Raw genomic sequence first — 27237 nt, 5'->3', positions numbered from 1 at the left:
TGTTCTTGAAAGTTTCCTACATCACCAAACCCTTGTGATGCTGCTGCTTTTGCCGCAACATGGTTAATTCTTGGTTAATCCTGCGTGACCGTCCGGCCCGGTTACGCAGGATGTTGTGGTGTCATGGCGCTGCACTTGTTGCCAGAGTTTCCCACAGTTTAGACCCAGTTGCTGTTTAACTCACGCCGCTCTGGAATGGGCCTTCGGTATGCAACAGAGGAATGCACAAGCTTGTGGTTCGGCTGTTGCACAACAGTTGCGGCTTGCAGCGTGGGTGTTGCTGTTGCAGAGTAGTCGACTGTACTGGTGTGAATTTATCTTTCTTCCTCAACTCGGTAGCTTTGCTTGCATTTTAGCTTTTGTTCATCACGATTTTTCCTGGACGTTCTGGTGATGAGAATGTTTTTCCTCTGATTCGGTTTTTATGAGATATGCAATGATTTGTTGCATCTATTTCAAATAAGTTTTTACAGTTTGTGGGACTTAAAGGTTTCCACAAACTGGTCAAAACTGGTCCAAATTTACCCGTTTTTACCAGCATGGTATCTTGGAATTGGCCTAGTTAAGCTCTGTACTTTGACGAGACTAAGTGTGCAGGAAAAACAAACAGCAACAACACAAGTGACCTTTCAAATTAAAACCCAAACTCTATATCATTGCGCTATGTGCAAAACTCGCAGAAATTTAGACATATTTTTCAAAGTTTTCTGTCGTTCAAGCTGTGTCTACATGCATCCGGCATTAGGTAATACTGTGTGTTTTCTTTTGTTTTTTTTGCATTGTTCTGTGGCAGCATCGCAGCGCCACCAATTGGCCCGGCAGAACTACTGCAGTTTTTTCTGCATCCCATCATTTGGACGCTCGTTTTTCCCGAAAGGCTCCCTTGTTCGTTTCTATATGGAAGATGTTGGTTTAATGGTCACAATCTGTTGAGTAAATACTTCCACCCAGCTTTTGTAACCCCTTCTTCACACTGATGTTATTCATGATTGTTTTCGCTATTTTTTGGATACCGTTGGTTTTTCTTTCAGTTGTTTTTTTTTGTTTTTTTTTTAAAGTATTTGACATTTAAATTTGGTGCTAATCAAAGTTTTTCCACCTTGTTTCAGCTGCGTTCACGTTGAGGAGCACCATGCCGTGGATATCGACGTTTACCACTGTCCCAACTGCGATGTCAAACACGGACCCTCCCTGAGTGAGTAACGCCGTTGTTGCTGGCTGCTTTCCTTCCCCCAGCCGTACTTACAGCCTCTCATTGTCTTTATTAACTACCCACCACCTCAGTCTCTGCATGTTGGACTGCTCCCGGGGGAAACACGGCTCTCTGGAGTGTTAGTCAAGTCTAAGTTTTTTTTTTCTCTTTACTTAAGAGGTTGTGGGGGGGTCGGGTTGACCTTTCCGACCCCTCAGGGCAGACATTAACGGGCTAATTGAATGCTGTTGTAAACTCTGATTGGACAAGAGTGTACGAGCACAGGGGTTAAGTAGGGAATTCATGTTTTCTTTTTGTTTTAGTTTTCATGATTTGCAGGATAACAGATAGTGTTGAAATGATTATTCAGACTAATCAATTATTAAAATAATAGTTAACTAATTTAGTAATCGGTTAATCATGACAAAAATGGCTATTAGCTTAAATTTATACTGACTGCTTCAGCCTGACTTACTACTTTTACCTACACTCCCTAGGGCTGAAATGATTAATCACATTAATCAATTATTCAAATAATCACCAACTAATTTAATAATCTATTAATCATTATGTGGAGTATACAGATAGAAAAGGCTATTAGCTTGTATGTAAAAAATTGGTTTTGCCGAATTTTCAACCTGGCTTACTACTTTTACCTACATGCTCTTGGAGTTGAAACAATTAATTGTATTAATCGTGATTAATCAATTACAAAATAACCCACACCTAATTATTAACCGATTAATTGTTAAGCAGAGTTTTCAGAATTTGAAACAAAGGCTATTTGCTGACATTTAGACTGGCTGCTTCAACCTGAACTACTTTTATTTACATCCTGTTATTGCTGAAATGACTAATTGGATTATCAAATATTCAATTACTGAAACTAATTACTGAACTAACTTAGTAATTGATTAATCATTAACTGGAGTTTACGGACTAGAAAAAGGCTATTTGCTGAAATTTAGACTGTGCTTTTAACTAGATTGTTAGGACTGAAACCATTAATTAGATCAATCTTAACTATAGCATGCAGATTCAAAAAAAGGTCATTTTCTAAAAGAAAAACACACTCAGAGCAGATATTAAGCCATAACTGTTTAAAAAAATTATACATTTTTAAAATTTTAACAAAAAAACACCTTTGTTGGAAAATATGTTCTATTCAATACTCAAGTGGGATTGTTTTATCTTCATCTGGTTCACATTTTTCCATTAAGCATCTTTTGCTATCCAGTTATTAATCGGTTAATTAAAAAAGTAATTAACATATTAGCTCTACAAAGCATTGATAAGTCAAGCAGAAGTTTTTCACATATTGATGGTACAAGTATTTTTTGATCTGCTACAAATGATCAAATGTTCACTAAAGGAATGCTATGCTATTAAATTTTAATCAATAAAATGTTCCTTTTCTTAATTATAGAAGGAATTTTAAATGTATGAAAAAGCTAAAGCTAAATGAAAACTCTGCAAAATGTGCCAATTATTTTATCCAATTAATCAATTATTCCGACGATTAATTGATGGAATAATAAATTACTAGAATAATTGTTTCGGTTTTTATCAAAATAATACAAATAAATAAAATGTTTGTATTTGTTTTGCAGTGAAAAGGCGCAACAACTGGCACAGACACGATTACACGGAGCCAGATGACGGGTCGAAGCCAGTCCAGGCTGGTACCTCTGTGTTTGTTAAGCAGCTTCAGCAAAGGACCTTCCCGAGGTGCGCATCATCACACACCTAAAAACTTTTTTTTTCTGTTTCTTCTTAGACTGAGATAACCCAGAACTAGCCATTTCTGGGTTATCTTTATTAGAAAAACTATTCTGTTAATCTGTTTTGTGTTTTATAAACAAAAATAAAGCTGAGTCTTGTTGTGATTGGGTTTGCAGTGCCGAGGAGATCTTGATACGGATGAAGGGCGAGCAGGTGACCACCAGGTATTTGGAGAGACACGGCTTCAACTACCCCATCGTGATCACCGAGATGGAGGGCCTGGGTCTGAAGCTGCCCCCTCCTACCTTCTCCGTCAAAGACGTGGAGCAGTATGTGGGTAAGGAGGCTAAATAATATCCTAGTTCCATCAATGGATTAAAAAATTTATCACGATTAATCACTATGCCTAATTTTGTAAGCATGAAATACAAATATCCACGCCGTTGTGGTTCTCGCTAGAATCTTCTTCTGGCTTAATCTAAACAATTAAAATGCAGCAAATATCTGTTTTCTTTTAGTTTTTTGTAGCAGAAAGCAGGTAATATAGTCTCCAAGTCAGATGTGGGAATTTATTGTATCGCTTATCATTTATCGTGATAAAATTTTGACTTCTCTTCATCACAATAAATTCCAATTTATGATGTTTAAAGCCCCACGAAACTGGTCCGTATTGTTGGGATCATGAGTTTTCCTATATTCTCCCCCGTTTTTTCATTGGCGGCATCAATAAATACCGATAAATATGATTAAATCCAGTTACCATGTGCAGTTCAGTGACGGAATGTTGTTGTTTTTTATGTGACTGATGTCCTAATGAAGGGAATGTTGTTTTTTTAATAATATTTATGTTTGTGGAGCATTAATTGTTGTGGCATGTAGGTACCTTTATAGCTTAAAAAAGTAGTAATAAATAGTTAATGTGAGCTTTGTAATCACTGTAGAACCTGAAATGATTGTGATAAAGCTTGAAGTCCATATTGTCCACCGTTACTTCCAGTACTCAACAGGAATTGAGGAAAACAACTGACAAGTATATTTCATCTTCTAGTTCTTATGCCGCCCTGGGCAAAAACTGCCACAGTATTTATGTTTTCAAAAAATGCTAAAGAAAATGTTTTATTTTGTCAAATCAAGTTTGAAGATTTTCCGTTTTTATATGCAGAAAGGCTTTAATAAAGAAGCCATTTTTTTTTTAAACTTAAATTTACAAATGTCTGTATTCATTAATTTCCTCTGGAGGCTGTGTGATTACGTGACAGTTGCTTGTCCTCATCCAGCCAGCGTAATAGTTGCATGTGAATTTTGAGAGTGAGCTAGCGATGCAACACAATAAAATTGAAAAACGCCCAACTTTTGTTGCTGTCGCAGAAAACATCCGTTGTTTTCTGTCATTCGTCGAATCCATAACGTCCTGCTCTCAGCTAGGTAACTGCAGGCTTTTAGGTCAAATCAGGCTGTTCGATTAATTAATGCGTTAAAATTTTCGGACGTATCTCTTAATGTTAAATCAACCTTTTTTCCCGCATTTACAGCAACACGTTAGTTTCTCCTGTGGAGGTTCTCTGCAGCAGCTCCTGTTCTGCCTAAAAGCTAATGAAACGACCCGACACCAGGCAGCTAAGTGGCTGCTGCTGAGCAGGCACCATCTGTGTGCCGATATGAGCAGGTTTCCAGGTTCATGGGGTTTTAACCAACTTATCAGGCATCAGGCGATGGCTGAATGGGTTCTAAATGGGTGATGGCTAAGCTTTCACTGCCCTCTCTGTGACCACTTCGCTTCCTTCACTGACACAGCTCGCCATTTCCCAGCTCCTGTTACAAGCCCCATTACCAAGCCCACCAGTGTTTTTATCATTAAGTTCAGATTACAGGCTCTGCCCCTCACTTTATCGCTTCCTCCACATGCACTATTGAGCTCTAAGCCAAGGCGCAGGTGTTGTGACCAGGGACTGGGTGTCAGGTCGCGTTTTCTACACCTGGGAGAACATGGGACAGTGGAAATCAGGGCTGATATCTTCTCCAGCTTATGACGCTTTGTAATTATCGATGCTGCAAACTTAGTGTGTGGTCGGGAAGTGGAAAGTTTATTTTGTATTTTTTGTTATTTATACATAGTAGTACATGTTGACAGAACAGATTTGAGTCATTTTTGTTTTAATAGGAAGCTAATTTAAAAGAGCTCATCATTTGATCGATTTGGATTTAAATAAGTGAGGAAATAAAAGGGCAAAAACAAAGATGGAAACAATTAATCATATTAATTGTGATTAAACATTTAAGAAAATAATCAACTAATTTAGCAATCAGTTAATCGTTACCTATAGTATACAGACTCAAAAATGGTAATTTGCCGAAAGAACAACACACTCAGAGCAGATAATAAGCCAAAACTGTATAAAAAAAATACATACATTCTTTATTTAAGATAAAATAAAAAATTCTTTGTAAATGTCCTATACAAAACTCCTGAAGCGGACTAGTTTTGGCTTGACCTGGTTCTAATTCTGTAAAAACCTAAATCTATTTAGAATCTTTTGCTGTTTAATTATTAATCGGTCATGCAAAAATGAGTGTACAAATAAGTATTTATTAAAGCAATGGTGTGTTATTGTAATTTAGGCAATGTTTTCTCATTTTAAAAAGGAACTGAATTACTTTTTTATTTGCAACTTTTAATGTATTTCTAATAATGTAAAAATAAACTTAAGTTTTTAAATGAACATGAACATTATCATGTCTCAGTTGGTTTTGATATGACTCAGTTATTTACTCTGAAAATATTGTATGGACAAAAGTTGTTAAATAGTTTCTTTTTTTGCTTTAAAATAATTCCTTTGACTGTCTTAAACTTTATTGATTTGTGTTTCAGCTGCTCTCTGTGCAGCTCTTCCCCATAGAAACAGCTTTATTGGGATATAAGAGCGTAGTTTAGAGCAGGTCACATGACACCAACACAGTTTCTGTATTTTACTGTAAAAAAAACATTTGCATTTTTCAGAAAAATACAACTTGATTTAAAAAGTCACTATAATCTGAGCTGAAATGTTGCAGATAGGACAGTTTATCTTGATACAGGGTCTTGTTTGTCTACAAAGTGTGGTAAAGTGTCATTGTGGCGTCGTTACAGCGTTACTGACGCTGTAGCTTGTGGTCGTTTGTGCTGCTGCCGGAGTCGTGAAGCTGCTGTTTGAGGTCTGTGGGGTTTCCTGGCAGCTTCGCCTCACTGTGTGACGGACTGCCTTCGCTCCAGCTGTTCTCCGTCATCAGACACTGGCCAGCTGGGCCGTCAGGGGCGGGAGAGTGAAACAGGAACATGCAACGAGGCAATAAAAAAAAGGAGGTGTGGAGAGAACACAACAACCAGCTGTCTTGGTTTGACATCCAGCCTTTCTGGACTGTGATTTGTAGCGCCCCAACTGTATTAACAGAGTCTCTGTTTTGGCTTTTTTCCTCATTTTTTCTCTCTGCATAACAAACATCCGGTTCCTGTACACTTTTTCTCACCTCTTTACAAGTATTTCCCTACAAGCTTAAGGTCTCCTGCACGCCCTTTGGCAACAAACACAACCGCCCTCTCACCTCCACTCACTCCCCTCCTCAGGGGACTGGTGGTCTGGACAGATTGTCTCACTTGTAACCCCTCCCCATGCTGCCACATTGATGCCAGTTTCCCTCAGGGTTCAATCTCTTGGAGCACACAAACATGGCAGCAAGCTGTTGACCCCTTTGAACCTCTCGCCCACTCAGCAGCCAATTAAAAACTTCTCATATTTGGCATTCAGAAATCCAGCAGCTGCAGAAGTTATCCTCTGATCCTCCATGAGCTGAAGAGTACTTTTTCTCCCATCTAGGTGGTGACAAAGTTATCGACGTGATTGATGTGGCACGACAGGCGGACAGCAAGATGAAACTCAGCGAATTTATCAAGTATTTCACCAAGCCCCATCGACCCAAAGTTCTCAATCTCATCAGCCTGGAGTTCTCCGACACAAAGTAAGAGAGTTCATTCAACCTTTTTATATGCCTTTATTTATTTGCAGTTTATGTTACAAATTAGGAATGTCTTAATAGAAATATGTAGTAATAATGAATCATCTGCATACAATGAAATCCCTAACGTAATTGGGATTAGAGTTGAATTTGGATGTTAAAAATGGTTAAACAGAGGGCGTGCTGTGGTGGCGCAGGGGGTTAGCACGCCCCACGTTTAGTCCTTAGTCCTAGATGCGGACGTCGCGGGTTCGACTCCCGGCGACCTTTGCCGCATGTCCGCCCTCTTTCCTGTCTGCCTACTGTTGCAAGAAAAAATACAAGCCACTAGCGCCACAAAAACTCCTCAGAGAAAAAACAAAAAAGGTTAAATAGGAGAAACTGTAATGAATCGTCTAAATATAATCAAATTTAACCTTAAATTATAATTTTTTTTTTAAATTGGCATTTGGAATTGAATTTGGATGTTGTAAATGAATATTTCCTCTAATTATAAGATGGAGAAAAAACTGCAATGAATCATCTGCATACAATGTAATCTTAATGATGAAATTAGAGATAAAATGTAATGAATTGTCTGCATACAATGAAATTCTTTAAAAATTCACATTTTATTTTGTTTACAACCCATTTTATTTTTATAGGAAGACATAATAATGCATCATCTGCATACCATGAAATCCTTTCTGAATTTACTTTTTCATCATGTACATTTTATGTTGCATTTTTTCATAGGAAGACAGTAATGTGTGTATAAAACTAGCTCTAATCTCTAGGTGGCTTTAATATTTAGCTTTTCTTCCTCAACCTGCAGGATGTCAGAGTTGGTCGAGGTTCCTGATGTGGCCAAGAAAATGTCCTGGGTGGAAAACTATTGGCCTGATGACTCGTTCTTCCCAAAGCCCTTCGTCCAGAAGTACTGCCTTATGGGAGTTAAGGACAGCTACACGGACTTCCACATAGACTTTGGAGGAACCTCAGTCTGGTATCATGTTTTGTGGGTAAGTGTTGCATAGTTTCAGATTGGTGGTAGACTGGGTGGGTAATAGGAAGATGATCCGTTGTCTCCAACATGTTTCTGTGTGACCGGTAGGGTGAGAAGATCTTCTATTTGATCAAACCCACTCCCACCAACCTTGCACTATATGAGGCATGGAGCTCCTCGCCCAATCAGAGCGAAGTGTTCTTCGGGGATAAAGTGGATAAGTGCTACAAGTGTGTTGTTACCCAAGGAACCACCCTGCTCATCCCTACAGGTTTGTGGCTTCACTTTCAACTGGTTTTTACAAATGTTTTTAAACAAATGGAATTTGTAACATAACCATTGGTTTGTTTAGCAGTGTTTACGGCAGAGTTCTTCTTCAGATCGGGTTAAAGAAAGTTAAGAGTTTAGAAAATATTCTAACATTCTCCATCTTGTTGACCAACCATGCTTATCTTTTTGCCCATCGATCTTTCTCTCCTTGTTCATCTGTCCATTCCTCCATCCATCCGTCCATCTGTCCACCCACTTGTCTTTCCATTTTTCACCCATCCATCCATCTGTTCATATTTCATACATCATCCATCCGTCTTTGTCTTCATCCATCCTTCTTTCCATTTTTCTTTCAGCCATGAGTCTTTCAATCTCGTTCATCCATTTTTCCATTGTTCATCCATTCAATCAACCATATGTTTTCCTCATTTATTCAAACATCCATTCTTCCATCTGTCTTTTTGTTTTTTGTTCTGCCTATTTGTCCATCCATCCATCCACCTGTCAGTCCAACCATTTCTCCATTGGTTCATTCTTCCATCTGTTTTTTCAGTTCATTCATGTCTCATCAATCCACCTTTTCTTTGTACTTTTGTCCTAATTAAAGCCCATTCACTCTAAAAATATCTTCTAAGTCCACTTAATTCTTCTCATATTAGCTGAAAACCTTCAAATCTCAAACTTTCTCACTTTATAGACATGAGATGCAAGAACATATTAGCAATTAGCAACAAGTGTGTGTTTTTTTAAAATGTTTTTGTCTTGCTAGCTGAGATGGTTTCTGTTGTCGTTCCTTACTCTCCTGATCCAGAGAAAGATAACTCTAATAATGACAGACTGTTTACTCCTAAGCAGCAGCCATCTTGGCCTGAGTCCAACTCTTTGACAATGGAAACTGAACAAACTGGTTTGATTCTGGTACAATCTGTGAACACGCACTGGAACTAATTTACATGTAAACTTTGGTTTCACCTGAAGCTGAGGTCATTGGCTTTCAGCACTTACTTTGTTAAAATAGTTGCACAATATCCTGAAACGGGACATCCAGTCCTGCTCTACTGTATGTGCTCTGTCTAGTCTGCATGTTTATGCTCTGAACACACAGGAAATAATAAGGTAAACGACTAAATATAAAATGCCTGGAAATATTACTTTTATGTCCAGAGCTTCTGTTTTAAGTGTATTTTAATGTTGTGTTTGACTTAAATTACAGTAGAAATATCATTTATTCAGGTGAAATAGCAGCAAATTGGAACATGAAAGTTCACACAAAGTAAAATAAAATAATAATTAGAATTAGATTGTAAAGTAAGAGAAACTTACATGTACAGTTATTAGATAAGGCACACTGAGATTCAATGAAATGTGCAACTATGTGGGATAATGTCTCTAGATTTTCTGTTTCTACGCTGTAAAAACAAAAAACTGCATATTTTTTGTCTAGATTCAACATAGTACACTTGAAAAAAGACACAATTAACTTATAAGTAACTTTTTAGAAGTACAAGTTATATGAAATAATCTTCCTCTGAAACCAAGTATTTATTAATATGTTACTAAAAGTAACTTGTAAGTTGTCTTTTTGCAAGTGTACTTTGATATTTTCAGTAGAAACTAGATATAAAATACTTGGAAGATTTTGTTTTTGCAGTGTGTTAAGAAGTATCATTTGAGAAATATACAAAATGTGCCTTAAAGTTACTCGTTTTTTAAAATTATTATTATTCCTGCATGGGTTTTAGACATGTTTTGTTTTTAAGCTTGTAAGCTGACTAAAATATATCAAAATATGCATGTTTTCCTGTTTGGCCCATCTGGATAGAGTGGAAGAAAAGCTGGGATGTACTTGTGAAAATATTCAGGAGACACCGGCTGTTGGATTACTGTCTCTGCGTTTTTATCAGACTAAATTTAATATAAAACGTCTCTGTGCAGAAATAGAAGATGGGTCTGTTCTTAAATTCTCCTTGTTTTTTTTTTAATTTTCTTTATCTTTTATTTATTTTGTCTAAGTTGTTTTTATGCACATTTGTTTTTTATGTCTTGTGATGCTCATCTTTATTCTTTTACAACCCCTACTGACTATTTCTGTGTGAAAGTTTTATAAATAAATCCATAGATTCATTCATAATTAAGTGGAAGAAAAATTATCTATGCATCATGCAGCTTCTTCCATCTGCACATGTACAGATGGAAATTTTAGCTTCATTTTTCTTTGCAAATTAACTAGATCTCTGAAAGAAGTTTGTCTGAGCATGCATTATGAGGTTTTGTTTTAGGGCAGGGTTTTGACTAGGCCATTTTGCCTGGTTAAAAGGAGGAATTCTAACTCATGTTTCAGCATAACTCTACAAGATGTTCAAAATTTCTAATTTTATTGTTTTATATTTTTACATGCTAGAGTTCTTATACAATTATGACTTTATTCTGATAATATTACAAATTTATTCTGGTAATATTATAACTTTATTTTGGTAATATTACAACTTTATTCTTTTAACATTACGACTTTATTCTCATAATTAAAAGTAACAAATACTAGCCTGGCCCTAACACTCCATCATAAAGTTGACCTGAATTCAAGGTCAAAATAAATAGAAAATGTAAAACTCACTTTTCAAACAAGATGGCTGCCTTGAAAATCACAATTTTTCCAAAAATGTAATCTTCAAAACCAAAAGTTCCATTAATCAATAAAATAGATTTGTCACCCAGCCTGAAGATGAACTTAGTAGACTTTCAAAAGGTGTAAATACTTTTGCGGGACGCTCTAGCTCTTTTGCTAGCAGCACTTAAATGCTAATTACATAGCTGCTAACTATTAGCATTGTTAGAGATGGTTGCCTCCTGTCACTCACCGAATGTTGAGCCTCTCATTCAGTGGAGTGAAGCTGACGTGTCCGGGATTATCCATCCGTCAAGCTTCTCAATGGACTTTGGAAACTGATAGTACTCCCCCTCCTACCCGGACAGACAAAGCTCAGTTCGGCCCGTCAACTCCTGGACATCTCCAATCAGTCTTCCTCTGCAGCTTTGTGAAAGGGATCCTTTTTGGCAGAAAGGCGGGAATTAAGTGGGGGTCAGAGAGCACAGTGGGTCAGACAGCCAGCGCATTATCAGGCCTGTCTATCAGTCTTACAATCTTCGTCTCACTTTGGCGTGTCATAGCTGCAGTTTGTTTTGGTTTTTTCATAATCCAATAGGAGAGAAAAGCACCAGTTTTATATGATTCTCTTAAATGAAAGTCGGTTGCCATGTTGAATTATTTTTTTAATGGAGTATTTTGTAATGGATTAAATATTTCTCTGTGCTCTGCTGCCCCCTACAGGCTGGATCCATGGTGTTCTCACCTCTCAGGATTGCATGGCATTCGGAGGGAACTTCCTTCACAACCTCAATATTGGCATGCAGCTCAGGTTAGCACCTCTAAAATGCTTTTATTCTTAATCATTTATCACTTTTCTCTGCATCAATCAGGGTTCATAAATCCTTGAATTTTATTTCCAATGTTTGGAAAGTGCTTGATTTCTGCATAAAGCCTTCTAGTAAGTAAAAACTTAAAGCAAAAGACACGTAAACCTTTTATTTACATTCACTGCTCAATAAGAAGAAACACATTAACAATAAAAATCAGACTGCAGTTCGTTATTTTATTACTTTGACTGAATCACGATAAGCTGCCTCATTAGCAAAACTGCTACACGGCTTTCATAGACTTGAGTTTTTTTGTCAAAAGTAGCAAACATCTCATTCATATTTAGCTCTTTAAGTTTTAGTTAATTAAAAGAGTTTGAAATGGGAGGGAGAGGATGAGGAGTGGCAGGCAGCTCTGTGTGTGGGAGCCGAGAACAGACAGAAAAAACTAAAAGTTAGGCCTTTATTTCTCACTGTCTTCAATGTAGAGCCTTTAAAACCACAAAATAAAATCTGAATATTTTTCTATATAAACCCTGGTGCTTTAAATGTTACGTTTAAGTTAAAATACTCCCCAGATATTCATTTCTATCTACCTGTTGGTTCTCCGTCACCCAGGACATGACAAAACTAAAACAGGCTTAAAAATAAAGCAACTTAAGTTATAATTTAAACAGCTGATAACTTGAATTGGGAGCCATTTCAATAGACCAATGTTTATGAGGAATTGTATTAAGAGCAGTTACTCATTAAAGCTTTTTTATTTAGAACCTTACATTTTTGTAAAGGTGTAGCAGAGATTAGATCAGTCAGACTAAACAAAACTCGTATTTAAGCAACATTTGAATTTTAGTTTTACTTAATAGTTTGCTTACTGAGAAAAACCTGTTTGATCTGCATTACTAGTCATTTTTGGTCCTGCAGCTTGAATGTGGTTTAAATGTTTATTGATTAAATGTTGAATCTAATTAAACATTTAATCAATAAAGTATTTTTAATTGAAAAGTGTACAAACCCTGATAAATAATCTATATGCTTTTACTGTAGGTGTTATGAAATGGAGCGTCGCCTGAAAACTCCAGACCTCTTCAAGTTTCCATACTTTGAGGCCATTTGTTGGTATGTGGCTAAAAACCTCTTGGAAATGCTAAAAGGTGAGTGCATAATGGAACTAAATAAACATTCCTTTCTATTTTTCTTGTTGATTTTCATGTATAAACCATGAATTTTCTGTTTGTCCTTTCAGAGCTACGTGAGGACAGCTGTCCTCCACCAACCTACCTTGTAGACGGAGTCAGGGCGTTAATCGGCGCACTGAGGACGTGGTTGAAAAGAGAGGTAATTTCATTTTAATGTCACGGTTCGTCCTCATAGTTTGGACGTCTGCTCACCTTCTCTGTTGCTGTTCCAGGTGACCGAGCCGACCAGCGAGGTTCCAGATCATATCCGGCCCAACCATCTCATCAAGGAGCTGACCAAGGAAATCCGCTACCTCGAGGTAAGGAGGTTTGAAATATTACACCGTAGAAATACAACTGGATGTAGTTTTTATTTGGTGAAATGTTGCATTTGTTCACTTATCCTTGTTGGGGCCTGCCATGCAAAGCAATGGCAGGAACCTATTACTATTGTCGGAGAGAAGCGTCTCTTTAATCTTTATTTTTCTTCCGTAACCGTTAATGCGGCTCGTACCGCTGGGTGCACACCTACAAATGAGGTATCAAAACGTGCAGAAAATTCACGCCATTGGAGCTATTACTTCTGGTGGGATTTGGGCTTAACGTGGCGACATAATTCGCAAAAAACTACGAAAAAAACCCCATTATAACTCAATGGGAAAAATCCTAGAAATACCCTATTTTTGAGGATTTGCTGTGTCGTCACAAATTCACCTAGAAATGCCATTCAAATTTCATTTTGTAGATACGTCTGTGATCTCTTCGAAAGTGAAGACGGCTCGTCGATACCAGTTACGGTTTGTCCACAATTTGCCTCTAAGCGACCCAAACTTTCTCATTTTTGCTCAAATTAGAGTGACAGCCGATGTAGGTTCAGATATGGGCACAACATTTCTTTCTCTCATCGCTGTAAATGTTCTGAGTGAGGTACAGATATGAGTCTCGGGACTATCGCAGAAGACACATTGAACTGTCATACGCTGCAAACGCTTTTCGAATATGTATTACGGTTCCCGAACAAGAAGGATTTGTTTCCAATGCTTTTTTGTCAGTAAAACGTGTTTGCTCAAACACACAATTGTGTGTTTGAGAGCTCAGAGTTCAGAGCTCACACCTGCTGAGACCATTATTTGCCATAGCAACGGATCTCAAGAGGCTATTGGCTGCTGATTTGGACTACAAATACGCATCGCTGTAGTTCTATATATAGTGGAATACTCAGTTGAAACAGAGGTTGACTGAACTGGCCTTTAGAACTAATTGCTGCTATGGGCTGTATATAACTGATTTAACTCAGTAACTGTTACACATGGGATTAGTTTTGAACTTTAAAATTAAGCATATTGAAAATTTCACAATAAAAGCCCTGAATATTTTTACATGACGTAATTGCTCTTTTTTGGCTTTATTTGACTTTTTCATCCAAAGCACTGTTACACATGGTATTAGTTTGGCCCTTTAAAATGAAGCTTAACAAAAATTTCAAAATAAAAGCCTTGAATATTTTACATGAAGTAATTGCTCTTTTTGGCCGTATATGACTTTTTCATCCAAAGCCATGTTACACATGGGATTAGTTCGGAACTTTAAAATGGAGCATAATAATAATTTCAAAATAAAAGCCTTGAATATTTTTACATCAGGTAATTGCTGTTTTTGGCTTTATGTGACTTTTTCATCCAAAGCACTGTTACACGTGGTATTAGTTTGGCCCTCTGAAATGAAGCATACTGAAAATTTCAAAATAAAAGCCTTGAATATTTTTACATCAGGTAATTGCTCTTTTTGGCTTTATTTGACTTTTTCATCCAAAGCACTGTTACACGTGGTATTAGTTTGGCCCTCTGAAATGAAGCATACTGAAAATTTCAAAATAAAAGCCTTGAATATTTTTACATCATGTAATTGCTTTTTTTTGGCCATATATGACTTTTTCATCCACAGCACTGTTACACATGGGATTAGTTTGGAACTTTAAAATGGAGCATAATAATAATTTCAAAATAAAAGCCTTGAATATTTTTACATGACGTAATTGCTCTTTTTGGCTTTATTTGACTTTTTCATCCAAAGCACTGTTACACATGGTATTAGTTTGGCCCTTTTGAAATGAAGCATACTGAAACTTCCAAAATAAAAGCCTTGACAACATTTTAAATCGTACCGAATGGTGCACGTCCGCCTCGCTTAACGTTCTTGCGGTTCTCCGCGTGCCACTGGTCACGTCGCGGCGTTCTTTGGCGTCGACGCCGATTTGTGGCGCGACGACGCCGGGCCCGAACCCCACGGGCGCGCCTTGGCAGGCCCCGGCTAAATTTCTTCCGAAATTTTCTAGTTCTCATTTGTCTGTCTGATTTTGACAAGTAAAACGTGCACTGCGTTCTCTTCTCAGGAGGAGCCAGTGAGCGGCAGCAAGCCAGTGAAATCTCAGGGAAGTGGCGTACCGTTGGGAGCAAATGGCTGCCTCACCACCCGCGCCCTGGAGAGGCTGTGCCAGGCGCGGCAGGCGAGGCGAGCCGCCCGGCGGCTCCGGGAGCAGCAGCAGCAGGCCCCCAAGGTGCCGTCCAACCTGGACATCCTGGAGCAGCACACCATGGAGGTGCTGAAGAGGGTGGAGGTGGGGACGCTTGAAGAGGTGAACTTCACATTTTCATACCTGGATGATTTCTTTTTTTTAATTGATTTTCAGAACTTTATGTAAACAACAAAAACAACCCACCCCAATCAACAAGGAGCGCTGCACATAAAAACATGCATACAACCTACATACACAAAATACAGACAGACATTCCCGGACATGGTTCAAAGTAGTCGAAACTGTCGGACAGCCGAGTGAGTAATATATTGAATGTATAAAAAAGAAAAGAGAAAAAAAGGGTGGAGTGGTCAGTCCTCATCTCCAGTTGAAATTTTGCGGCCCTTGATAACAATTTAAGAATAACCTGAAGATGAAATTCAAATGTTAAAATGGATAATGTTAGGTTGTTGTTTATGAAAAGACCAAATCAATCTAGAAAAATATTATTTGGATATTGTTTGCTGATTTTTATTTATATATATATATATATATATATATATATATATATATATATATACACTGCTCAAAAAATAAAGGGAACACTTAAACAACACAATATAACTCCAAGTAAATCAAACTTCTGTGAAATCAAACTGTCCACTTATTGACAATCAATGTCACCTGCTGTTGTGCAAATGGAACTTTGTACAGAACAAAGTATTCAATGAGAATATTTCTTTCATTCAGATCTAGGATGTGTTATTTGAGTGTTCCCTTTATTTTTTTGAGCAGTATATATATATATATATATATATATATATATATATATATATATATATATATATATATATATATATATATATATATATATATATATATATATAATGTTTTTAAGTCCCAACCAGATGATTTTTGGCTAAAAGTTCATGTTTTATAGTTTCTGGAAAAATTTCAAAAGTCTTCTGTAACATCACAAATCAGCAGGCACTGCCCGTTTCCTAGCAACCCCAGCGGAATTCCGCCCGTTTCCTAGCATCTCATGCAGGGCTTTAACACGTTTTTTCAGCTGGTTTTACTGCTGTATGCACTGTACAATGACTGCTGGAAAAGACAACAGTTTTGTTGTTGACTTACCATTCAGAAACCACTTGCTGTATTCTTGTTGGTTTTGCGGGAGGCTCCACTTCTGCTTTTCAAACCCCTGTGGTTGTAAAACTGTGTAAACCTCGGCCCACCGGAACTGTTGTTTGAAATGGATAAAACTGCTTCTCTCAACCATGTCAATTCTTGCCAGAAAAGGGATCAAAGGTCACGCCAGAAATGTGTGTGCAACTTTCTAGGGAAAATTTAACCTGGTAGTGACGTGGATGTAGTTTTACATTGGAGCTTGTAGAGGGAACCAAATCCTATTTTTATCTTGTTAAATCAATCATTTAAAGTCCAATACTAATGAAATCCATGCCCTTGAAGAGTGATTGTAAATTTTGATCATAACCATAAATATTGTGGCTTTGTTTCATCCTTGTTCCTCCAGGATCCAGCGTTTTGTGCCAAGGTTCTTGGAAAGTTTAACAAAGTGTCGACTGCATCGGCAGCAGCTGCGGAGTCCTTGGAGGACAACCACCTACGTCTCATGTTGGTCAACGGCAGAATCATCCGGTAAGGCAACAACCCAACACATCAAATTACCAAATACATGAAATCAGACGTTTACATTCACTTCATAGAAAATCATCTTTTTTTCCCCTCCCTTTTTTGTCTTCTCAAGTGCAAAAATGTTCTTGATTTTTCTACAAATTTTCAGAGATAAATTTAAATATTTCTGAGTTTACTGGCGGAAATTTACTCCTTTCTTCTTTTTTTTCTATTTACAATAACCCTAATATGCTGAGTTTTACTTCACTGAACTTCTAAAGTCATGAAAAACTCCTTTTAATTAATCTGCCACTCAAAATTAAAACTATTGTGGTAATTTCCTTACAGCAAAATGAATTTAATTTGTCAATAATTACAAAAAGGTTTGTTTTTTTTGTGTTTTAGAGATTTAAGGCGACCGGGGAGCAGTCCGGTAAAGACGGAGGGTGAGCAGTCATGTATCGACCAAAGCCCACCAAAGAGCACAGCTGAGAAAGCATCGCTCCTCAGTAGGAAAACCGCAACTTTCCAACAATAAACCAGCTTTTTAAAAATGATAAATACCCTGAGCTGAATGATTTGCTCCTCTGTTTGCAGGGCGACTAGAGAGGGTGAAGAATGAACTCAGGGAGGAGACCTCAGGACACTCCAGCGTCTCGGATGTGGAGTCAGACAGCGACTCTCCCTCAGAAGTAAACGACCTTACATCTCCTTCAAAGCCTTTAGCTAAGACCTGCTGGTTGTTACCATGGTTACTGAGAAATCCTGTCATTTTTAGAGTAAATCGTCGTCGTCTTCATCTTCTGACGATGATTCGGAGAGTTCCCAGGAGGAAGATGAGGAGGAGGAGCAGAACGGCTCAGGGCACAGCATGGATCTGGACCAGTCGGGTCAGAAACTCAGGCACAAACACAAACCACTCAAACGGTGAGTTTCAGCTGAAATATTCAGCACAGAAAGTCCTTGAAAATGCTTGAATTTCTATTGTTTTAAAGGTTTGGAAAGTGTTTGATTTCTGTATAAAATCCTTGAAAGTGCTTAATATCCAAAACTGCACTGTTCATTAATCAACAGTAATTCATCAACTAAGTAATTCATCAATTACTTAGTTGATTAATTGTTAACTAAAAAAAGGATAATTGCTGAAAGAGCAACACAATCAGAGCAGTAATTAAGCCAAAACTGTACAAAATACATATACATTTTGTTTCTAAGATAAAAAAAAAAGTCTTATTTGTCTGTAAATATGTTCTGCCCAGAATTCCTCAAGTAGGAAGCGTTTTAGCTAAAGGAATGCAAAAATTTTGGGAGCAAAAAGTTTATTTTCTTATTAAAAATTTAATTCAGTTGTTTATTTGTATTTTTAAATGAATTGCTTTTATTGTTCAGAACAAGCCTAAGTGGGTGAATGAAAAATTAGCAGAATGTTCCCATTTTTAATTTGATTAATCATCGGAATAACCGACTAATCAGTTAACCAAATAATCAATACTTAAAATAATTGTTAGATGCAGCACTATATAATATTTATTTTGTTCATTTGTGGAGTTTCTATCTCCAAAAGTTTAAAAACTTACATTGAAAAGTAATTTTACTGGGGGGGGGGGAGTGAACGAACGCCGTTTGACTGGTGACGTTTGGTTTGCAGAGAACGTCCTACCTCACCCAGCACAGAAGAGGCCATTCAGGGGATGCTGTCCATGGCTGGTCTGCTGGAGGAGGCACCGTCGCCCCAGGAGTCCTGGTGGGCCGGTTCGACCCAACGCTCGCTGCAGGGGAGCAAGAGCCCCATGGACAGCCAGGGCAACAGCAGCAGCGAGGCCTGGGACAATCAAGGGCTCCCCAGCCCCAATACGGAGTACCAGTACTGTGACCCCTCCATGTCTCCGCCGCTGCACCCTTCCAAGAGGAACGCGCCCAACCCTCCACCCATCAGCAACCAGGCTACAAAAGGTTTGGCTGTCAGTCTACTCACTTTTAACAGAGAAATATTATACAAAGGTCACTTTCTGAACATTTTTGTACCTCAGTTTGGCTTTTTAATTTATAGACGAAGTTATTAAGAGCTGCAGGTTACAGATTGGTCTGCTACACTTTGTTTAGTGTAAAGTATGGTGGTGGCAGCATCATTCTGTGGTATTGTGCCTCAGAAAATGGGGCTAAATATAGATTTTATCCTCCACTTAACAATAATTTAATTCCTAAAAAAAATATTTAAGTTTGTGTGTTGTTATTATTACTACTATTGCAGTAAATATCACAAAAAAAAGTTAACATTTCTAGTTGTCATTGATGCATCTTAAATATCTATATACTGTATTTCTACATAATTTGGAATTATTCTTATGTTTTTTGTTGCTTTTTTTTGCAGGTAAAAGGCCCAAAAAAGGAATGGCAACAGCCAAACAGAGACTCGGCAAGATCCTTAAACTCAACAGACACAGTCGTGTTTTTGTTTGACGCGCTTCCTGAAACTTCAAAGAAAAAAAAAGATAATTTGCCCTCAGTTCTCAAAGAAGTAAAAAATAAAAAAAGAGAGAGAGAAACTTTTTTCCTTTTCTTTTTTTTTTGTCACTTTTGTGCCGGAGAAAAGAAAAAGACGGAGACGACCGCAACAGACCGGATCTGACAACACGCTCACTGTGCATGCTGAGGAGACAGGGTATTGAATTTGAGCAAATCTTCACAGGAAAATAATTCAAATGAAAGCACACTTAGAACAAAAAAGGAGAATTACGTGATTTTCATGTGGATTAAATGGAAGTTTCAGCGGGCATTCGAATGGGACTAAGAAAACCTGCGAGCTTTGCTTCTGGATGAGTTCAGCAGGTTGAAACGTGGTGCTTCGAGAAATTAAAAGAAAAAAAAAAATGGAGGCGGCGATGAACTGAAATTTCAAAATGGTGCTTCTTGTTTTGTATTTTTCTTCCACTCGTGCTTTTCTTCCTCCCTCTTTTTATCTCAATCACACCAGCAATAATGACTTTGGAGCGAGAGGAGAGGCGGAGAGCGGAAAGAGAGCGCTGCCTCTCCCTGAATTTGTTTTCAATAGGATTTAACTAATTTATTTCTCATTTTATCAGTTTTATTCTCAATGTGTTTATGGATTATGTATTTATTAATTGAAAGAATTGATGATTTTATTATGAAATGCCCATGGAACCTTTAGTTTTGAGGGTTTTAAGAGGTTTTTCTTTTCTTTTTTTAATCTTTAAACATTTTTGTAAATGTGGATGTTTTTAGTCATGAGTAGCAGTTGACCTTCGACCTTTCTAACTTTCTGTCGTCACAAATCTTTTCCTTCTGCAGTTGACTTGAGCCTGTGTTGACTCCCGTCTCTTCCCAGTGATTTTTGGGCGATGTGTGTAGAGACTTTGGTTAGGTTTGTTTCTTTCACGTCTTCACCTGAACATTCTCAGTTAGTGCCACTTAACTTTAATTAGCAAAAATATATATATATATCTGAGCCACTGTGGTCGGTACAAAGTACTTTAGTAGTTTTCATACCCCTTGAACTTTTCCTATTTGTTACTTTAAAGAAATTTTATGATATACCAAGATAATAGAGAATTTTTTTTTTAAATATTGGTACTTTATTCCAAGCAAATAATTCTAATTGAATTACAGTTTGTTGCTCCCATTATATTGACAACTACAGGGTGCCGAGTAACGCGCCAGAGGGGATTCCCATAACTGAAATTATACACTCCAAGTGTTATAAGGCAAATGCAATAATTTTAAGTCTTTTTCTTTTTTTTATTCAATATATTTATCATTGTCAACAACAGTTCCTTCCTTTTTTATCTAATAAATGTAAAGATAAAAATTTATAACCTCAGCATAATTCTGCCACCACATATCATCCAGTGTTCAGTTCAGGGTGAAGCACAGTGTCAGTTTTCTGACAGTTTTGTTTGTTTGTACTAATTAAAGTAAGAATATATTTAATTTAATTTATTTTTTTGCAATAAACTTTGGAGTCCCACAGCATGACTCTGCCACCTCCATATTTCCCAGTGTTCAGTTCAGAGTGAGCTGCAGTGTTAGCTTTCAGTCACAAGCTTATATTTATCTTTTTGACTACTTAATATAAAAAAGGAAAACATATATTATTAAATATATATATATATATATATATATATATATATATATATATATATATATATATATATATATATATATATAGTTGTTTTTGGCTACAAACTCTTGATTCCCACACCATGATACTTCCACCACCATGCATTTTTCACTGGAGTTGCTCTTTTCAGTTAAAAGTGGTGCACTGTTAGTTTTCTGCTACAGTCTTGATTTGTTTTTATTTTTACAAATTAATATTTTGGGCTAAAATTTTAATTCCCACTGCATGATTCTGCCACCACCGTGCTTCACAGTGGAGTCATTCTATTCAGCTCAGAATGGTGCACATTTAGTTGTTTTTTTTTTTTACAATATATTATTTAAGTTAACCATTTTTAAACATGGCAACTAATCAGATTCCCTTAGCATTATGTTGCCACCACCAAGTTTTGAAGTAGAGATTGTGAATTTGGTGAATTAACTTTATTTCAGGGAGGAAGTTGGGGATTGTTTTAATTTAATGTACAAAAACAAAAGATTATGCAATGCAATACTTTAGGTTTGTCACGTAAAAACTATAGTTTAAATTAAATTTAGTGGTTTTAAAGTGACAAAAATGGGGAGAAGTTCAAGGAGTAGAAACACTCAAAGTGTTCAGAAAAACGAGGAACCTCCAATGGGAATGAGTGAGTATTGTTTTTATTTTAAGTACCAGTGATGTTGGTGATGAAACGTGAGCAGTTCTTCACTCTCAGGGAATGATGCCATGGACATTAACCTCCGATTAACCACCAGCCACATCATCACGGATGCAGACAGGACGCTCTCAGCTCTCCCAGGACTTTCAGGAAGTCCTGCTTCTGAGAAGCTGAGGTTTGTTTTCATATTTCCAAAATAAAAAATGTAAAAAAGAAACAAAATAACCTCCATTTTGGGGTTTTTCAGGTTGCTGTCACCAGTCATTGTATCTTCCGGTGTTGTCCCTCAAACTTCCAAGTTGTGTTCAGCTCAGTGTTACTCATTCATCACCCTCCTCTCCTGGAGTTGACCCTTGACCTCATCAGTGAACTGCCATATAGCTTTAAGACCATTCTGTGAACAGTGAGGCTGGGAAAACTTTTCTCAGGTCGACCTACAAGTAACTGTGTGATGATCGCCAGGCTGAATCCCTACACTACACTCTTTAACTTTTTCAATTCTTTGCATGTCAAGTCATTTAAGAATAAAAAAGAAAAGAAAACGCGAGCTGGCCCGCAGGCAGGGTTTGTTTATAAGCTGTAGTGTTCACACAGAATTTATCACCTCCCTCCTTTTCCTGCCTTTTTTTAAGCATTAATGTTGTCGTTTCTTGCAAAAGATTGCTTCTGATTTGAAATCTACAAACACTGGCTAACTGTGACACTGTTGATGCGTTGCATTTGTTTCTGCATTTCAAAAATTGCTTGTAAATAAAACGAATGAAATAAAAACAAAACATGGGTGTCCGCGCCTTCTTAAGTCTTACATTTATGCATCTAAAATTAGAACGTTGGCAGCTAGCTAGCTAGCTTTTTTCAGTATCACAGGTAAGTGCAAATTCTCATTTCAATATTTGCTTGTAATCAGAATTAAAACGTCTTTATGGTTAAACTTTGTCTAGTCATGACTATTTCATTTCGTACAATGTGTTTTCCCCCTCAGGAGCCTTTTTTTGTCAGCCATATTGGTTTGAGTCGCACTCAACGCAAATATCGACTGTTGAGGCTACCGCTGCTAGCAGCTAGCTACTTCCGTCTATCATGGGTAAGTGCACATTTATCGCCCGATTACTGGACGAATTCCGCATTTCAAAAATTGCTTGTAAATAAAATGTATATATTTTTCTAAATTTAAATTGTCTTGACATGATTATTTAGTTCCGTATAGTTTGTGTAATTTTTTTTCTCGCGGGATTTTATGTCAGGCAAATATTTAAGTCGCCGTCGGACGTTTTCGTTCTACCGTTGCTAGCTAGCTTGTTAGCTTTTTTGTGTCTGTTATGGGTAGGTGCGAATTTATCGACAGTTGGCTGGACGAAGTTCGTACATTTCAGTGGAGACATAAACCTTGAATTCTATTAATAGTATGAAATAATCTTTAAATTTGAGTTGGCGAAACTGAATACTGTTAAACGAAATTTAAACTTCATCCATCATCGTCTAATTTATTTAAGTCACAGGCGGATTTTATCAAATCACTCTTTTGGAGAGAAATCGACCTGAATTAATTAAAGTAAAAATCTTGACTCAAAATGTATTTAAAATGTATTTATCCGTTATAATTTCACAAAAGAGGCAACAATTTTTACAATATTTTTTTTAAATATTCCATCTATTTTCAAAAGTCTTCTTATTTTAGAGGTTTTTATAAGAACAAGAGTTAAGACTTCAACTCTTTAAACCAAACGTTTTCTAGTTTTGTTAATTAGTAACTTTTGTTTAAAAAAAACAAAAACAACAAACAGAAAAGTGTAACTTAAAGATAACTTTATTATATGTACAACGACTTCAGAACATCTGCAGGATTTCTCGCAAAACTGCTTCAGTTGTCATCTGCAAAAGAAATGCGCTTGTTTATAAACAGTGGAAACAATATTTACTTTAAAAATAAGTGAAAGGCGTTTCTGAACCAAACTGAGGTTTATTTAAAACATTAAAACAAAGAGAAGCACCTTACTGCTCGTCATCCGGCGGGATGCCGAGCTCCTCGTCTGTCCACGCGGAGGAGTCAGGCCATGGGAAGTGACCCTGTAAATAAAGGTAAGAATCTTCTTGATTCAGTTGCAAAAAACCTCGTCTGTCAACATTACAGCAGAGAAAGGCCTCAGCTTTTCACAACCACTTCATTAGATAATGAATTATTTCCTTTCCACTGCAGGATTACGTCTTTGGAAATCAACATAACATGCAGGATGAGGTGAGTTTTTTTTTTTAAATATTTTTTTTAGGCAAACCACTTTGGTGATAATGGGACAAAACAATTATTTATTTAGAGAGTCCAACTCATTTTCAGTTTGGGCCATCAATATCATAAATTAAATGGCTGATTGTGCCAGAATCTATTGATTAAACTCACTAATCACTGTTGAAATTCTAAATATCTGTATTTGAAAAATATATCTTTAAAATAAAAACAAAAAAAAATACCGAACATATTTTCACAATAATTAGTCCCTCCAGGATTTCATGATTTTGTTTATTTTTTACAATAAAAATCACAGATTGTTGTGAAGCTAATTTAGAAATATTTGCAAGAAATTGTGCATCTACTAACAACAGTAGACATGATGTTGTGAAGTAGTTTTTGAAAACAAACAAATAAAAAACTAATGATAATTTGACATTTAATGAAGCTGAGGCAGAACAGGCGTAGAAGAAAGAAATACTGCCACCTGCAGGTTGGAGTTAGCACTACTTAAACTCAATGCAAAAAGTGCAGGGATTTTTTTCCCCCATGAAAAACTAACAGGGCTAATTGATGTAATTTAGCAATATGCAGATAAAAACAGCTTGGATTTGATTGATAAAATATTTAAGCACACAAAGTTTTTATTTATGCATCCCTCTGGAGTGTATAAGGCCTCATAAGAAGCTATGGCAGGTTGGATTTGGCCCACAAGCCTTCGGTTGGACAGAAGTTGGCATCTTGTTATATTTGACATCATTAAATAAGTTCAATACATGTGATTTAGAGCCTTTAGCTGGAAAATCCCAATCATTTATGCAGCATCCCCTTTTCTTTCACACAGGCATGGAGCCGCTGACTTAATTTGGGTTAAACAAAAGTGCAAATAATTGATATTCATTTTAATTTTATTTTTTGATTAGTTGTTTTTAAGACTAGTTTTGGGTTTAGAAAGCTTTTCACTAGCGATGTTTTCCCGTACCATGTAATTACCCAGCAATATTTTTACTTTTCCTGTCTACTTGACATCTTTTAATACAAAAACACAGTGGACCAACCACCGGGCTTAGCAAGTCTTCTGGGGGAAACCCTGCGTTACATTGAATCAGTGACCTGACAGCATGTCACAGCCATTGTGGATAGAAAAAAAGTTAATATCCGCCTAAAAACTAAAATTTTGAGGTAAAACTGAAATAATCTTTTAAAAATGTCAAAATTCTTTCTAGGAAATTTTTTATTTTAATTTTCTAACACCACCTTTGATATAACACCCAAACACTCTGGGTGTTATCAAAAACAATTATGAAGTGCCACTTTTATTTTACCTTAGTTTGCACAAATAAAATATTGATTAAAGATAATACTAATATTAACTGTGCAGGAAGAGGCAATAGCTAAATGAACTAATATAAAGCCTCCACCCAAAAATAATATAGAAAACAATAGATTCCTTCATCAGTTTATTTACCATAAATGTATGAAAATCACATAAAAAAACAAAACAGAAAAACATTAAGATCTCAGTTCAGATTAAATTATAAAGTATATATTCTAGGTTGATTCTGCTTCACGTACCAGGACCGCATCTGGGTCGTGCCAGAAGTGCCAGAGGATCCAGAACCACATAGCCCCGCTAATTAACTCCGACTCGAACTTCTGGTTCTTGGTTAACTGTGGATACTGTCTGTACTGCGGCTCAATGTGCGGTCCGCCGCTGGCCCTACAACCGAAAAACACGCGTTAGACGTCCGCAATCAACCAGGCTGCACCAAAATACTATTTATGTTCCTCCTGTGGATTTATGCTAACATGTATTCAGGTAATTCTGCGGCTAGGCTAATGTTGTAGCTAGCTTACTTTCTGCTGGTTATCCGTCCTGGGCCCTGCCTAAGCAGCCCGGTTCCGGCCCGCAGGACTCCGAACGCCCTTCCAAAGGAAGACATGTTCGATAATATATTAAACCCCTGCCTAGTAAGGGGTTAGATGTGGACGAAATGCTCCCGAAGTCACCTTCTCCGTCTGGTCAATAAACGACCTCGGAACAACGTCAGCAACGATTGGACAGGAATTGACGTCACCGTTTGTGGATTCGGGTAACACAACGCCCTCTGTCGGTCAACAGGGGAAAAACAGGGTTTGCTGTAAAAACTTATTTCTCACAATGTTGGGATATAAATATAATGCCTGGATTGGCGTATTAGGGCCATTGCAGATTGAAAAGAAGGATTAGTACATTTCCCTGCGACAGACTGGCGACCTGTCCAGGGTGTACCCCGCCTCTCGCCCGGAACGTTAGCTGAAGATATGCACTAGCACGCCTCCCGACCCCACTAGGGACAAGGGTGTATAGAACATGGATGGATGGATTAGTACATTTCCACCAAAAAAAATTATAAATCTTGAACAATTTGAGAAATTCTCTAGAAACGACAAGAAAATTTCTGAGCTCCAGAAGTCAAAATATTTGTCCGTAAAAAAAAAAAAAAATCATATTGAAATTAATCTGAGTTTTTTTTTAAATTTCTGAGTTTAAAAAAATAAAAATATTCTACAAAAATATCAAGTTTCAAAAGTATAAAAAGTCAAAGAGTTTTTTTTTCCTTAGTAAATCTTCAACTTTTCAAACTCAGAAATGTCTGTTTATTGTTGTGGAAAGATTAATCTCAAAATTCGAGTCTTTTCTAGCTAATTGTCAACCTTTCAAGCTCAAAAACTCCCTTTATTGTAGAAAATGTCTGAGATTAATCTCAAAATTTCTGAATTATTTTGGTGAAAATGTACTCCTCTTTATGTACGCTGTTATATATATCTAATGGTTGATAATGTTTGGATGATACAAGCCTGTAAAACTGGACCTGACTTTATATAGGGCCTACTCAATTATCAATCTACTGTAAATGGCATAAGTAAAATAATTTTGTTAGGGCCTGCATCTTCCTAAATTCAGTCCTGGATACTGGAGTAATAAACCCAGCATTCCTGAAATCTATCAAAAATAAATGGTTGACTTAAAACCCTTATTTAAGGTAATTCTTGTGGTTGTCTTATTATAGAATGTTACTGTCTAGAAATGTGAGTAAAATGTCCTATTCCATTTGGAGTGACCTCAGATGCTTTGAGATTAAACTGAGAAATTAGAAACTACACCTCCATTGATCAAGGGGCAATCAAAAAAAACTATTATTTTTCCTGTTTAAAGAAGATGTGGACTGGAAAATTTCATTAAATCATATATGTCATTTTAAAGTTATACCTACTTTTAAGATTTTCATTGCCAACAGTAATCACTTATTTTGTCCGCTAGAGGGGGCTAAAGTTAAACTAATGTTTAAAT

At 36.9% G+C, this 27237-nt stretch overlaps 2 protein-coding genes and 1 long non-coding RNA gene across 4 annotated transcripts in view; 2 read left to right on the top strand and 1 right to left on the bottom strand.

Moving 5' to 3' along the window:
• The window catches only part of kdm7a (lysine demethylase 7A), a 32471-nt gene extending 11445 nt beyond the window's left edge, over positions 1–21026 (top strand). The window contains exons 2-18 of the mRNA XM_023350499.1: positions 1110–1195; positions 2803–2920; positions 3091–3251; positions 6766–6907; positions 7719–7905; positions 7998–8160; positions 11488–11575; positions 12621–12727; positions 12820–12911; positions 12985–13071; positions 15144–15386; positions 16804–16928; positions 17310–17413; positions 17502–17596; positions 17683–17831; positions 18553–18857; positions 19276–21026. Coding sequence (XP_023206267.1) covers positions 1110–1195; positions 2803–2920; positions 3091–3251; positions 6766–6907; positions 7719–7905; positions 7998–8160; positions 11488–11575; positions 12621–12727; positions 12820–12911; positions 12985–13071; positions 15144–15386; positions 16804–16928; positions 17310–17413; positions 17502–17596; positions 17683–17831; positions 18553–18857; positions 19276–19364 — 2341 coding nt within the window. The 3' untranslated portion in view covers positions 19365–21026. The remainder of the gene's footprint in view (positions 1–1109; positions 1196–2802; positions 2921–3090; positions 3252–6765; positions 6908–7718; positions 7906–7997; positions 8161–11487; positions 11576–12620; positions 12728–12819; positions 12912–12984; positions 13072–15143; positions 15387–16803; positions 16929–17309; positions 17414–17501; positions 17597–17682; positions 17832–18552; positions 18858–19275) is intronic.
• A 52-nt stretch (positions 21027–21078) lies between these two features.
• On the top strand, positions 21079–22455 carry LOC111611775. The gene is made up of 2 exons (XR_002754214.1): positions 21079–21854; positions 21927–22455. It is a non-coding gene; the product is annotated as an uncharacterized LOC111611775 (long non-coding RNA).
• A 1013-nt stretch (positions 22456–23468) lies between these two features.
• On the bottom strand, positions 23469–26002 carry ndufb2 (NADH:ubiquinone oxidoreductase subunit B2). 2 transcript variants are annotated; one of them, XM_023349741.1, is made up of 4 exons: positions 25761–26002; positions 25479–25623; positions 23671–23746; positions 23469–23551 (listed from the first exon to the last, which is right to left on the bottom strand). In XM_023349741.1, exons 1-3 carry the CDS (start codon positions 25844–25846, stop codon positions 23672–23674), a joined length of 306 nt encoding a protein of 101 aa, XP_023205509.1. In that variant the 5' UTR covers positions 25847–26002; the 3' UTR covers positions 23469–23551; position 23671. The 2 variants fall into 2 exon arrangements, with proteins under 2 accessions (XP_023205509.1, XP_005806950.1); XM_005806893.2 differs by having other exon boundaries at positions 23676–23746.
• Between the last annotated feature and the right edge of the window lie 1235 nt (positions 26003–27237).

The sequence above is a fragment of the Xiphophorus maculatus genome, chromosome 17 (assembly GCF_002775205.1).
Source record: "Xiphophorus maculatus strain JP 163 A chromosome 17, X_maculatus-5.0-male, whole genome shotgun sequence".
NCBI classification, from domain to species: domain Eukaryota; kingdom Metazoa; phylum Chordata; class Actinopteri; order Cyprinodontiformes; family Poeciliidae; genus Xiphophorus; species Xiphophorus maculatus.
Note: the sequence above shows the minus strand (reverse complement) of the source record. Positions and strands in the feature narration are given on the sequence as shown.